This window comes from Aquila chrysaetos, chromosome 7, assembly GCF_900496995.4.
Source record: "Aquila chrysaetos chrysaetos chromosome 7, bAquChr1.4, whole genome shotgun sequence".
Taxonomy (NCBI): domain Eukaryota; kingdom Metazoa; phylum Chordata; class Aves; order Accipitriformes; family Accipitridae; genus Aquila; species Aquila chrysaetos.
In genome coordinates, this window is record NC_044010.1 from 29,972,150 (window position 1) to 29,986,886 (window position 14,737).

The 14,737-nt window shown below is 42.9% G+C and overlaps 1 protein-coding gene across 9 annotated transcripts in view; it reads right to left on the reverse strand.

The window, feature by feature from the left end:
• Positions 1–652: 652 nt before the first annotated feature.
• TIAM1 (TIAM Rac1 associated GEF 1) overlaps positions 653–14,737 on the reverse strand; it is a 194,023-nt gene continuing 179,938 nt past the window's right edge. For all 9 annotated transcript variants that reach the window (XM_030020109.2, XM_041124807.1, XM_030020111.1 and 6 more), the window contains 9 exons: positions 14,059–14,167; positions 11,729–11,908; positions 11,483–11,601; positions 9,591–9,699; positions 7,978–8,036; positions 6,911–7,013; positions 6,082–6,169; positions 5,050–5,222; positions 653–3,069 (listed from right to left, as the gene is read on the reverse strand). In XM_030020109.2, coding sequence (XP_029875969.1) covers positions 2,585–3,069; positions 5,050–5,222; positions 6,082–6,169; positions 6,911–7,013; positions 7,978–8,036; positions 9,591–9,699; positions 11,483–11,601; positions 11,729–11,908; positions 14,059–14,167 — 1,425 coding nt within the window. In that variant the 3' untranslated portion in view covers positions 653–2,584. The remainder of the gene's footprint in view (positions 3,070–5,049; positions 5,223–6,081; positions 6,170–6,910; positions 7,014–7,977; positions 8,037–9,590; positions 9,700–11,482; positions 11,602–11,728; positions 11,909–14,058; positions 14,168–14,737) is intronic.

The window sequence follows — 14,737 nt, forward strand, 5'->3', positions numbered from 1 at the left end:
ACATTTGCTCTCTGCTGAGCAGACAAGCAAGCATTAGCACACTTTGCACTCATGTTTCAGTAGACGTCGATGCAGTTCCACAGATTTGGGGAACAGTGTTGCTAGTTACAGACTTGAACATCCCATTTTAAAGTCAGCGGTCCCACTAAAGGAAAGCTTCATTTTGTGCCAAAGTGCATGTCAAATAGGCACACTGTGGGCAAATAACGTGCCTCTAGCATTTGATCTCCTGTCTGCGTCATTTTCCAACCTCTAGCAGGCAAGGCTCTAGGCTTGGACCTTCGCTTGGGAAAATAAATAAATAAAAATGAGGTTTCAGTAGGAGAGAAGGGAGGCCAAAAAGCCTGCCCCAACCTTTCACATGGGACAGTCTGAAGCTCAGCACATCCTGGCCAAAGGAGCAGTTACTTACCCCAAAGCTGAGACCCCACCAAGAAGCAGAGCCAAGACAGGCTGAAGCTGTTCTAAGGGAATATCTGCACACAGTACAGGGCACACACTGCTAAGGGTAGAAAGCTTACAATTATGGAGATTCCCTACAGGTTACAAAAGCCAGGAGAGTCATCTCAACAGCTTCATCTACTGTAGGACTTGCTTCCCTCCACTGAGAGAGGCACCTGTCTTGGAGCACACATGTACACATACCACTCTCTTGTGTTTTTTTTTCCAGTATTTTATTTCTGACAGGCATTTACAACGTTCCATTCATAGAACTAAAAACATAAAAATAGACCTTCTTTCAGCTTATAAAAGAAATATATAAGAACCTTTGACATAGACATGTCATGACATTATGTACAAGAACAACGGTACCTTCCCAGTACCAGCCTTCTAGAATTTCAGCACTGACTGTATTCCGCTGGGTACAGCACAGGACAGCTAAAACCTCCGCTTCTCCAATACACTGGGACACAACTGACAGGCAGATGATATAAAACAATGATGTGATAATACAAAGGGTATAGAAACCTTTCTAAAGCTTTTACGAAAAGAAATCAGAAGATAGCAAAAAGTTAATAGAGAAAGCTTTCATAAGATCAAGTATAGTGCACCAGAAACCAGAAAGTGGGGGGCAAGGGGAAAATGCTAGCTGGGACACAAAGACAGTGATGGATTTTTGGGGGGAATAATTTTTGTTATGTTTTAAAATATAGTCAGAGTGGATTTTATAAAATATAATCCTAAAGCTATTATAAAATTTCAGGTTTTCAAAGTACCTACTAATGTGTCAAACATCAATAGATACCAACAAAAAAAAAATTCATATAATCTTCCTTTTTTCCTATAGGTGAAACTGAAATGGGAAAAGCTATATAAATCTTAAAAAAAAAAGTGCTATTTTGTGTTTCGTATTTGGAAGTCTACTTAGAAACCACAAGATTTTAGTCATGTTTTACCCTGTTTTAGATGTTTAAATAAAAGATTTAAAATGTTAAAGAGGTTTGCTTGTGTAGAACTTGTTCATACTCTATTGCAGTGGAAAAGCTTTTATAAAGGAATTAAAATACACTAGTTTCACCCACAGTAGGAGAGTGGATGAGGTCAGTTTTTTGGCCATGAATTCCCTGTCCCCTAAGCCCAAACTCTGCCAGAGAGAGTGGACCAAACGGATCTGTGATGTTGCTACACTGGCTCCAGCGAGGTTACACCATGGATCAGTTTGGTCCACTGCAACTGTCATGTAATTTTATTTTATTCTTTTTATTATCTAACTAAACTCCAGTCTCAAACATATACAATAATCCTTTTCCTGAAGAAAGTTATACCTAAATAAGTGTTTCCAGTTCATATTTTAATATAAAACCACCATTCCTAACCCTCTGCAAAAAGCTAGCCTTGTATCCTAGACGTGGAGCTACGCTAACGCTGTAAAACTCTTATCCCTTTGTGCCCCTGCATCTCAGGTAAAATACAAAAAAATATTTCTTCAAGTGTTAAATTTGGGTCTCTTTTAAGAGAGTTTGGCATATTTATAATATTCTGTAAAACTAGAGCTTCCAACATTGACATTAAATTAGACCAGCCACAGACCAAGAGGACTTAACACAACATAAATCCCAAACCTTTCCTCACACATTCCTAAAATACATGTATATTCTCTTACATTTAAAGAGGGAAAAGTAATAAGAATACTGCAACTGTACACATTAAAAAGGCAGTTTCCTCAATATGGAGATGAACCTACGACTGAGATTTTACGGCTATAAAACCCTCTGTTCGTTGTGCTATTGTTTAAGCTAGTTCGCTGCACGTAGGTTAAGACATCCAGAGTAATTTGTTTTCCAGTGATGATATCCTCCCCATACTTAATTTCAGCCCCTGATTATTTTAGAATAAATAAAATAGTGTGAAAGCCCTTGGTAACGTAAGACAGGACCTTAAGCTTATTCCGTTCCAGGTTTTGAGCGTTTTACAGTTGTCTAAAGTGTGGCCGCATGGCTTCGGACCAATTCAGCTGCCGAAATGGTGTGTGCAAGTGTGCAATCTATCAGGATCGGCTCTCCACGGTGTGTGGGGGTGGGAGGGAGGGATGGAGGGCGGGACAGGGAAACCTATGCATCCTACGCATGGGAAGGGGACCGGTTTAGAGCTCCGTGTTCAGTTTCCTGCTGGGGACAAAGTCTTCACGCCTAACCCAGATGACCTCCTCGCCGTGGCCCTCCATGTCACCATTGATGCCAGACAAGGCCGCCTGCTTCTTCAGCTGGGTCATCCTGGAGGCGTGCGTGTCCATGGCCGGGCGCGGGCGGTCCCCCCAGCACGGCTGGCTGCTCGTGATGGAGGCCGCCTGCAGCCGCTCCCGAAGGTCTCGGTCAGCCACAGCACCTCTCATGGCCTCGCAGTACTCATCGTCATCGCTGAGGATGTCCGTTTCCTTGATGTCCTCCTGCTCTTCATACTGAGCAAGGTCAAACTGTTCCTCTACCCAGCGGTCAGTGTCCCCACTGTGCGTGGGCTGCTGGGGCTCTTTTTCAGGGCTGCTCGTGTAGACGGCATCTGAGTCAATGGTAAACCTGTTTCGGGCCAGCCGCCGCCTCCTCCTCCCAAGAGACTTGCTTGGGGCTGACACTGCGCACACACAAAGATAAAACCCCACAGGCTTTTTACACACGGTACAACTCTCTTTAAAAAGCTAGTCTTCCAGGGGCCCTTTATTTAACACCGCCAGGCACAAAGCAGGCAGTCTCCCATGAATGACCTAGTCATTCGGCATCCTCCCTGCAGGCAAGTCACACTTCACTCAGCTCCTCAGCACAGGTCTCTCTCCAGCTGAAAAAGGAGTTTCTGCTACTCAGATCCACAGTTGGGATAATGGCCCACAATTACTGTTCCTCCTAAGCGGTAGGCAGCCAGCCAGCCAGCACAATGTGCATCTGTTCAGCTCAGCTTCTCACACGCAGTGCCCTGCTGTCAGCACACCGCAAAAACCAGCTAGCCTTACACCTTGGTACAGGAAATTGCTTTGTCTCGGGTAAGAGCAACGTTATAGGTTCCCGAGTAGCTACCTTGGCACTGAAGATGCTGCAATTGTTGCATTATTTATGGGGAAGTAAGTTCCCTGTCCAGGCTCTGCTACTCCCTTCTCTGCTCCCTCCCTACTCGGGGTGGGGGGGGGTGGGGGGAGAAAACGCCCAAACCAGAAAAACTTTTAGAAGTTCCTTACTCAGCACCAGCTGGTCTACTAGCTTTTGCAACTGGCCTAATTAGCAAATTCACATCTTCTGTGTTGGAACATCTTCAGAAGAGGCTTGTGAGGCAAAGCAGGAGACGAATCCTGCAGCTGAAGGACCTGCAGGCATTCCAGTGCTTTACGTGCACACACACATAGCTCCACAGCAAGCAGGTGAACTCCGAGGTTATAGTTTGTCCCCCTCCACTAAACAGCACCTTAGCACTTTCAGTATGCATTTATTAAACTCTAGCTTGGGGATGGGGTTACATTTTAATATCCCTGAGCCTCAAAACATGCATTAAGTACAACAGCTCAGCAGTTGCAAGTTTTAACTGTAGTGAGAGGTCTGGACTCTAAGAGGATAATTTAATCTCTGCAGAATTCATCATGCAAATGCACCAACGAGCCAAACCGAAAGATGGTTTGGCATCAACAGCAGATTAGCCCCACAGGCCGATTGAGGAAGCACTGTGGTAAAACAGTTGCATTTTGGCTCTCCTTTGACTCTTCTTCCTTATGACTGTAAGTGTCTGAGGCAGATGGCTAGCAACACCCCAAGTGAGAAGCCATGCTGCGAATGTTATTGGTCTGGCCTGCCCATTACAGAAGAGGAACAGAAAGCCTGGTTGTCTACATTGCTGGATCTAATGAGCAGAAAAAAAAAAAACCAAAACAAAACAGACCATAACAAAACACGCAGCGGTGCCATGTACTTTTCAGTTGGAAGCAAATGTTTCTTCCCTCCATCATCTAGTGTTCTGAAAATGAAAACCTGCTTTTCCCTGGGATTTTCTCATTGCTTTTGCCTGAAGTCAACTGAAAAGGAAAATCCATGGTTTAGGACAGGCCATTACAAAAATAATAGTATCAAATGCATGCTTCTCAAAATGTGAGAAGTAGAAGCACATGCCCTTTAGCAATAGAGCTGAAAAGGCTAAAATGGAGGACATACAAAGCTATCTCTTCAAACCAAGCCACTGACTCAGGGGAGCTGATTTTTCTTGTGCCTCTTAGTTTAAAAGTGCTAGGGTTAGCTCAAAATTCTGTACATGCTTTTAAGAAATATGCAGCAGGCTTCTGCTTTGTTCAGCTGAAACCCATTTCCAGATTAAAGTGCACAGCCAATCAGTATTGACAGGAATCCCATTTCTTCCTTCCATGCCAGAAGGACCGCTCTGAAGCTGAGCCTTGAGTGCAAAGCAAGGTAAATAGAGGCAATTTAAGGCTCTCAAGGAGGTGAAGCATGGAAAACCAGCAGTTTTTACATACACAGGAGAGAATGCTAATCCTAATATACAAGTAACATCGACACCACCACATGTCCTACAATGGTGCTAGGGTTACTGGGATCTTGAAAGTCTGTAGCCCTACAGTACCTGCCCTGTTCATGGCTGGCCTTGCACCTTTTAGAGCACACAATCTTTTTCCACCAAAAGGAACATATTGCTGGGATGAGGGCAAACTTTCAGTTTTAAGAAGCTGTCTTCTGTGTTTATCCCGCAGAATCGAGTGCACTGCCTTCAGAAAGTCCTTCCTGTGTTCTGGTGAACTGAAAAACAGGCAAGAGTACAAAAGGCAGCATTATCTCTTGGGAACTGCTAAAAGCTCACTGTAAATGAGATAAATAATGACCAGTTCCGTAATTTCAGACGGTGCAAACTGGCTGGCATGCACTTCCCCCAGAGAAGACTCAATTTAATACAGTATTTTCAAAGCAAAGGTGAATCTATAATCATTGCAATGGACATCCAAAGAAACAAATACACGTTCGTTAACAAAATATTTAGCCATTCACCCCTCTTGAGGCTTTCTTTTCCTCCAATATCAACCATGCATTTCTCTCAAACATCAAGTTGACCTATGGTGGCTAATTAAATCTCAGTTTGTCTCCTGTAAACACATACCAAGCAGAAGTCCTGCAACTCTCCACTACCTAGTAGTAGGAATTGGCTTGGTATCAGCTCTGTTAGACCCTCGTGAACTTGTGTGCTAAGTTTTTATTTGGACTCTAAAACACATCAGGGCAACCACCACAATGAAGATGGACAAGGATCACTTAAGGAAAGGGCAGTGCTGTAAGAGCAGAGGTTGGAACTTGGTGGCATGAAAGGTACCAGCTGAACAAGACACTTGAGCAGCTACCTGACATGAAGATCCAATGCTGGAGTTGGATGTAAATTTGTGAAAGGAAAATTGTAGTAAGGATATTCCCATAAAGGTGCAAAGCTGATCAAATATATGCTTTTATTTTAATAGATTTTACAAAATTCTGCCTGCCAGAAGCAAGGTTTTAATACCCTCTCTCCACTTTCCCTACTGGCTATTCCCAGATTGCCTTAAAGGAAAGGGCATAGGCAAGCTGGGATCCAGAGACATAGCTGCCATTGAAAATACAAAAATGCACTTACCTGCAGCAAAGGTGAAACGTTCTTTCTGGCCTGCCTTCAGACTCAGATTTAACATGGACAATCTCACACACAGAATTGGTCTCTGCATCTAAAGTGAAAAGCAAGCAGCACTTCATACAACAGTTTCTCATGTTTAACCCCGATTAGGGTATTTATTCCATAATCCTGGAAAAAATGGTTTAAGACCATCTGGGACAACAGATAATACACTGCAAATAATATGAACTCATGGCTGAAAGGCAGCGGTGGGCAAATGACTAATGAAACAGACACTTAAACTCCCCAAAATCTAGTAGTATTTTAGATGCACTCACTCAGTCCCATAAAAATATGAAACCTCCCCTCCCCAGCTTTTCAGGTATTCCACAGAATACTGTCACATCTTACAGCTACCTCCTATGTTCTTTCCACTTTCACTTATGCGTTAGAAAGGGAGCAAATTGTTTAAAACTTTGAAATTTTTCTTATAAACTTCACATGAAGCCATCAGTGACAAGAACAAAAATTTACTAGCTCTGTTGTCTCACAGCTGCAAGATTTCCTTCTAGTCTCCAGAAGAGGAACAGCGCAAACCAGAGTCAACAACAACTTTGTCCTGTTTTTTCAGAACCCTGACTGGCTTCAGAAAAGTACTGACGAGCTGGAGATACACAACTGGAGCTTCTGCCCCTTCATTTCTCTCCAGGGCTATTACGGATGTTGAGGTTGTGGATTCCTTGCTCAGGCCCCAGAAGCTGCATACACACGTACTAATGGTAAACGTTGGTCAGTGAACGCCCCCAGACCAAACATTAAGAACCCTGCCAAATTCATGCAGCGGGAACATTACCTGCACTTGCCAACGCTCGAACCTGCAGTGCTTCTAAAGGTATCATGTGGCGAAAGCGGAACGGATCCCAGTCTTCATAAATTGAAGCTCTATGTGATCCTCCCTGGAAGAATTTCAAAATACTGTTAGGTAATGAGACACCTTGGGATAGTCAGACACAAAAGTCTCCTTTCCTCTGCACTGAGAACGTCCAGCTAGAGACTTGTTGCAATTCCTGTTCTCTCACTACAACATCTTAGTAACCAGCATCACTGATGTGCCTATCATCAAAAGATAAAGATGGTAGACAAAACCAACCATTAGACCCAATGCCTTCAAAAGTCATTGGAGACCAATGCCGCATTCTCTCCTCCAAGTGCACATACACTCACAAACATGTGTAAGTTTTGCCTTAGACACTCCAAAGTTATTTTGTGGCCAGTTGATTTCAGAAAACAACCATACAAGCACTTCAAATCACACTCTGGTTTATGCCATACGTGGGAATCAAGAAGTTTTCTGTAATACTATAAACTGTGTTCCCTATTGTAGCAAGACATGTATTTACTGTCAAGCTTAGCTTTAACTTTTAATCCCAAACTCCAGCAGGATCCCTTGATACATACTGTAAGCACACCAAATTTAGTTAAGAGCAGTCAGCACTTGCTCAGTGGCATGCAACAGCCAGAACTGAAGCAAGGGCTTTGTGTTTCACTAAGAAAGTTGACAGGCATCAGCTCTCATATTTGATTCATATAGACTAATCAAAGAGTCAAACACAAGAGAGACATTCAAGTCGACACCTTGTTTCATGAAGGTCCACTCCACAGCATGGAATGGATGAGGCAGGCCACAGGAATGACTAGTCCAGCAGAGAGCAAAGGATAAACTAAATGAACACTTGCAGAGCACTGCCCCCAGGCCAAACAGCAGGCCACTTGGCCTTACTCAAAACCTCAGTTGTGTGGCAGGGAACAAGAATCACATATGCAAAAGCACATTCTAGCACCACAGCTTTATTGAAAGCAAATCTTGATTATAGCACCACAAATGCACACAGCATCACCAAAACAGTCCATGCAACTTACAAGTTTCTTCTTCTGTTTCGAACCATCCTTGTATACAAGGACCACAGCAGTTTTGAACACTAGAGGAGAAAGTTAGAAACAAAAGCCATGTAGTCAATAAGGTTGGGAACAGGTCTCCCCTATACCCGTAGCACACAGACCTTTCAACTCCTCAGACAGCCCTCACCTGAGTCAGGGAGGGAAGGCAGGAGTAAACCTACCAGCCCTCTTGCACATTCTTCCCCAAAACCCCAAGCTTAACTGCTTTTAGTACACAAAACCAAGTTACTTCATAGTCGCTTGAAACTTAAGAGTTACCAGTTATTGGAACAACTATTCAAGCAGCAACAGTTCTATACAAAAATTTAGAAAACTTTAATCCTTCTGGCTAAGTTCACCTCAGACAAATGAGCAGCATCCAGCTACACGCAGCCAGTCAAGCAGATGAGACTGAGCTTGAACAGAATTTGAACGCCTCCCAGGTGGGACAGCAGTCTATGCCGAATTAAAAAGCGAACACCACTAGCAGGCAGAGGTGTAATCCAATTCCTCTTTTGCCACATAACATCCACATAGAGCTGGAATTTGTTTTTCAAGGCTCCAGTTTTCCTTGTGATCTTTCTTCAGGCCTCAAATGTACCCTTTGTTTTAGGATTGAATTGCATGGACACTTAATTTTGGACATTTTATGAAACCAATTTAAAGGTTTTTGGAGTAATTAAGAGTTGCTGCACATTCCTAGCAGCTTTCATGAGGCCCTCAGCTTCACAGTATGACCAGGTGCTTTCCCAGCTTACAGGAAAGCAGTCAATTTTTATATGCTCTTCCAGAGCAAAGCTGAAAGAGTCTTCATTTGCTACCTGTTTGGCAAAAAAAAGCAAAAGCAAAAATAAAAATCATTGGCTTCCTAACCAGTATTGCTTTCTGGAAACAACAAGGAAAAAGCCCGTTGTGCGTAAAGAAATTTTGGAACAAATAAAGAAAAGCTAGCATGCTCTGCATTACTTTATATAATTCTGTAAGTATGAAAGACGATTTAGCTAATACAAGTGATCATGTACCTTTCCAAGGGACCATACTCCAATGCAGTGGAAAGACCTTGAGATCTATGCCAACAGCAGTTTCAATTTCTAGTTTGGCCACTCAAGATAGACTACTCGGAGGGAGACAAACCACTCCAAAGCAACTCATTGGGAGTCCTGGCTTAACTTTTAAGCACTTTTTAAAGCTTAGATATACAAGTCGTTTCTGGCAAAAGGCACAAAGGAAAAAGGCAAAACCTCTTCAAGCCCCCAACCCCATCCTACGGGATGGGAAGTAGAGTTACTTGGCATTGGTCAGACTACAGAACTATATCTTTTCAGAGACAAATACCCTTCTATATAGCCCTCAATTCATAGCCTTGGATGTGGGTTTAAGAAACTCTTGCACTATTACAGCAGCCATCTCCAAATTCGTCACCAGATTTAGATCAACACAGAACAGAATTTGACCACTGCAGCAAAGAGACAAATATGGTTTTAGGTTCCAGCCAATTTTGCAGAAGGCAATGCTTAACTACCTTCATCAAATATCTGCCAAGGCACAGTCGACAGTCTTTTAGGCATCTGAAATAAAATTACTAGGATACAAACCAAATGCTGCCAGCTCAGGATCCTTCTTCCATTTCCCCAGTGAAGCAGGAGGATTCAGCCATATCACTGTATTATGCAAGAGCAAGTCCCCCATCGAAAGGTCTGCAACCTGCCAACACAAACACATGCACAAAGACACAACATGTAATCAGTTCAAGAAAGCTTACTTGAATTTTCAGTTCAAGAAAACTCGCTTGAACTTTATTCTTAAACAAACAAATGCCCCACAAGCAAACTTTTGGAATATTTAATCAGATGACTGCAAGCATGTGCAAACAGACTGTGACAGTTGGCAATAGATGCATGTAAATCCTTAATTATGAGCATAAATTTGGAGAAGTCAAACTCAGAGTCCAGATCTCGTAACCTGGTGGGAAGTCAGGGCAAAACCCAGATGTCTTCCATGCATTTTTTTGCTCCTTTGTCCATCCTTCTCCCTACTAGTTTCTTTCTATTTTGTTTGAACATTTAAGCATAGCCCCCATCACACACACTCAGTTTGGGGTAAAGTTTAGAGAGTGCATCATGTAAAGGAGTCAAAGCACTTCCTCGTCACAGTTGCTATGGCTCTTGATTTTTGCCCAAAGGCTCACCTGTAGAAACCACATTGCTGAAAATGGACTAATAAAGGAGTTCTAACAACTGTTGGGAGACACCTACTAATATTGCAGCAACCAAATCTTTCACTTTGACTTATGGTCTCCCACAGTGACAAATCAAGGACTATCCCCAGTCTAGGGGCCATGTTATCCCATTCCTCCACCCTCCTCTCAGTGAAGTCTGACTTTTGCTAAAGGATGCTACAGATACCATCAGCACAACCACCTGAGGTCTCCCCAATAACAAGAGCAACACTAAGATATGTGTTTACTGTCTCCTCTTCCAGATTAACAGCAAACCATGACTGCTCCCCCAACAGATGTCCTGACATGCTCTCTCCACCGCTGCTTGCCAGCACCAACCCTAGTCTCTGCCCTCTACCCACCATCTGATCCTCCCTCCCCGCCGCTGCCATCCAGCTCTCACACCCAAGGCTTCCTCAACACTACTCAATCCCAGACCTCCTTTGCTTTGTAGACCAATGCGTCTTATGTTTGTTCTTCATCCTGACTGTTGGCAAAACCCCATTACCATTACTTCATACTGTCACGCCTCTCTCCAGCCTTCACCCACATCACTGCTCCCTTTGGCCCTTCAGTGTGTCCACCTCTTCCTTGAGTCCCCCTCGACCTCACTTCATTCCCCCCTTACTGCCCACCACTCCTTCACTGCACCGCCAGACTGCAGACCCACGTTTTATTGTTAAATGGAGAGTCCTGGTCTCAGTCTGAAACTTCAAGACACCTTCCACTGGTTTCTAAGATGGTCAGCCAGGACTGAGCCACACTGGATCTTCATGTATTTGCAGATGCGCCATATGAGACATCTAGACCAAAGCTCTCTCACATAAAGCCCACTAACACGCTTCCTAAAAGAGAAACAGCAGTTTCTCACATACCACACCTCACATTTTGATCTCTTTAAAGTGATTGAAGAGCTAAGTACAGACTTGCCTCAGCATGCCAGTCCACTCAGACTGGTGGGGTGACTATTTATGTGGAATGAGGAGAGCCGAGACATGGACATTGAAATAGTGAACTGCAGGCTGTGATGTGATTTTGACCCAAGCACAACGCTGATGAATGAATCCTTCTTTACATTGGTCCATGAACCATGGTACACTGAACCATGCATGGAAAAGCAGTTTTTGAATTGGATTGGGATTTATCTGTTTGCACCACGATCCACTTAAATGACACAGCACAAAAGGTAAATATTTGATACAATTTAAACATTCATGCTACAGGCACCAGAATAACAGCCTGATTCTCTTCAATTTGATCATCTGTTACCTCTTTTTTCTCCCCTGTTTGTTCTGCTATGAGTTGGTCAAACACTGCCCCATATTCTTCATGGATTTTCTGCATTTCATTAATGTGGCTGGCAACCTTGTTCATTGTTTTTATGGCCACTATAAGAAAGACAGAGAGATAGAGGAAGAGACAAAAGGTATTTTTAAGCCTCTGAGGGGAAGGGGGAGGAGGAGGGTTCCAGATCAGAGGTTAAACAAGGAAGAGCAACATAGGTTAGCTCCTTACCATCAAGGTGATAATGTTCTTCACTTTCTACGTCAGTCAGAGCAAAGAGCTCCTTCAGCAGGAGAGGGTATTTCAGTATCCGCTGGATGGGTTTGATGAGGTAAGACTCCAGCGTGGATGAGTGCTGCCGTCGTGGATTCTGAGCATCCAGAAATGCCTTGAAAGCAGTGTCTGTCTTGGCTAGAAGATTAAAATGAAGCAACTGGATAAATCAAAAATCATAACAGCTGCCCTGACAAAGCGACTTTTCCAGCTTTAAATTCATTTATCCAGAGACATTTTGCAAGGAAGTGCAGATTTATCAGGTCCACAGTATTATGATTTATGCACTTCAGGTTTTGAGTTCCTGACACCTTGCCACAGATATGCTATATATGATTTAACAACAGGCACGCACCTACCATACCAATACTTGCAGTTTTGATTTCACTATCCACAGTATTTCTGGCCTTGCAACTATTTTGGAGCAGTATATATTGTTTTAATCATCTGTTCCCTTTAAAAAAAGGCTCAAATTGGATATTTGTAAGAAATCACTACTCATGAGTCTAGTCTGACAGGCTAATATTAATATTGGCGAGTCTGGTTATTGTTTCCTCATTAAACCTTAAAATGCAGTACTGAACAACAACAAAAATCAAGAGCTAGTAAGGAGGCAGGAAGCAGTAAACTTATGACATTACACCGTATTTTGGGAGCACAGACAAACTGGACACCTGATTGCTATCATCTCTTCTACCTGACTGCTACTGAATTTATAAAAATACCAGTGTCTCTGTTGCTCCCTCTATTAGAACATAAATTTGTACAGGGAGGGAAGTATGGAGAACGTGGCATTTTTAGACATACAAGTTACTTAGTGCAAGGACAATTCCACAAAATTGCTTTTATTAGACCCATGTCCCCTGCTGAAGTTGGGTTGGTTTTTTGCAGTCAGTCACCTGATTTCAATAAAGCAACTTCAGTTTCAAATCCAAAAACCACCTGCACCTCAGCTGAGGTCACCAAATTACACTTTAAATACACTCCCAGGCTTTTTAAGAGATTTATCACCGGAATAAAATTTTAAGTTCTGTTTGTGCCACCATTCAAGCACAAGCATTTCTCATTTATAAATAGAGTCAGCAATGAAAAAGCAAAACAAAACAACCAGATCTACCTAGTCCACAGCCTAACCTTAAGGTCTAACAAAATGATGCTGAAAGAAAGCATGGATGTGACTAGCAACAAATCATTTATTCATGTATGCCACAGAGCTGCCAAGTATTCTTTGCAGCATGGTAAATAAGAATTTACAAGCAGAAATGAAAAAAAAAAAATGCGCACATGAAAAAACAAAAACCAAACCAACCAAGAAACAAAAAACCCCCAAACTGTTGATTGTCAGGCATCCAGATGTTCTTTGAAAAAGAAGAGCCCCTCCCTTAATGGCATCGCTCCTACAACTGGAACCATTTGTTAATTTAATGTCTTGGCCAAAAATGCATTGCATGAAGCACTGCTAACTCTAAGAGATTAACACTTTCACAGGGGAAAAAGCATCGCTTCAAGGCAAGGAGGCCCATGAGCATTTCTAAGACAGACCACAGTTAATTTATCTCCATCTCAGCAAGCCAAGCTCTACTAGGAATTCATACATGGAAACTTCTCAGGCAAACTGGAACGAAGGTGAGAGGAAAAAGAGAGGAGAGAGAGAGCATGGTGAAGTTAAAATATTTAGACAGCTTCCATAAAACATTCTCCCAGGCTGATCCTTTCCTAGTGGCTGTCAGCATTCAACCACATTGGTCGGAGCTTCAGTGGGATTGCCACTAGCAAGGATTCACGGCACAAACTATAGAAGGATCCAGAGGTCGTTACAAGCGTCACTACTCCTGGTTCCAAAGTACACAGTGATCCATTAGCACATGCCACATTGCCCATTTATGAAATCTTTCCACTCCCCACATGACTGAAAAGAAACTGAACATGTCAGGGGAGAATGAATTAAGTGTGTGGAGGAAAACTACATGCAAGGTTAACAATCTCTCGTAATGAGCTACTCAGATATCATTACATCGATGGTGGTCCAAGAACACCCAAGACAGAGAGCTCTCTGCAAGCCTCTCAGGCCAGATGGACTTAACTTCCTTACTGCAAAGACTCCTGGAGAGTAACCAGGCACACGTGTGCCCCCATTTCTCCACCACAACTTGCCCTGCACCGTTTGGGGTGCAGTGGCCACCTCTCGTCATCCACAAGGACAACCTGCACCAGCCCAAACGAACATGTCACTGCGACATCTTTCTCTCTGCATGTCCAGGTCTATTTGTCCAGCACATGGCTCTTACCTTTCACCAGTACTTTGGGGACTTTTGTGTGGCTGGCACAGAAGGCACTGTACAGCTTGAACCGGTCAGCGTAGTAAAGAAAGGATCCACCCAAGGAAAACAACACTTTCTAGGATTAAAAAAAAAAAAAAAAAAAAAAAAAGGCATTAGGAAAAGAAGCACATGAAAGCCAGCAAGTTATTTTCCCTTCTGCCAGGTCACCTGAAGTTTCCATCTAGCTTTTGGATGACAGGACACTGGATTTTTTAGAATGTTTTCACACCATCTAGCAGGAAACAGGCCTAGCCTTGGTGTCTGGATTCAGGATATGTGATTAACATCATTAGCCAAGTTCCAGTTAGGACTATCTGGAGACACCACTGACAATAGAGAGAAGTAGGTTCACAGCTCCAGAACTATATTTAAATGCCTGAGCTTAAAACCTTATTGATCTACATACTGACCAGAGGCCACAGAAAGGACTAGATGTATCTGACTTTGTAATGGATCATGTAATGTATGGATAATGTAAGGAGCTGCAAGCAAGACTGTTATGCCTCTGCACAAACACACCAAGGTCTTCAGTCTCTTGAAAATGAGTTTGTGTTAAGGGCCAAACACAATCTTTCCCTAAGATGTCTATGCCACAGTCAAGCATTTGCTCCGCTACCCACTTAAGAACAAGACAACATGGGGTGGG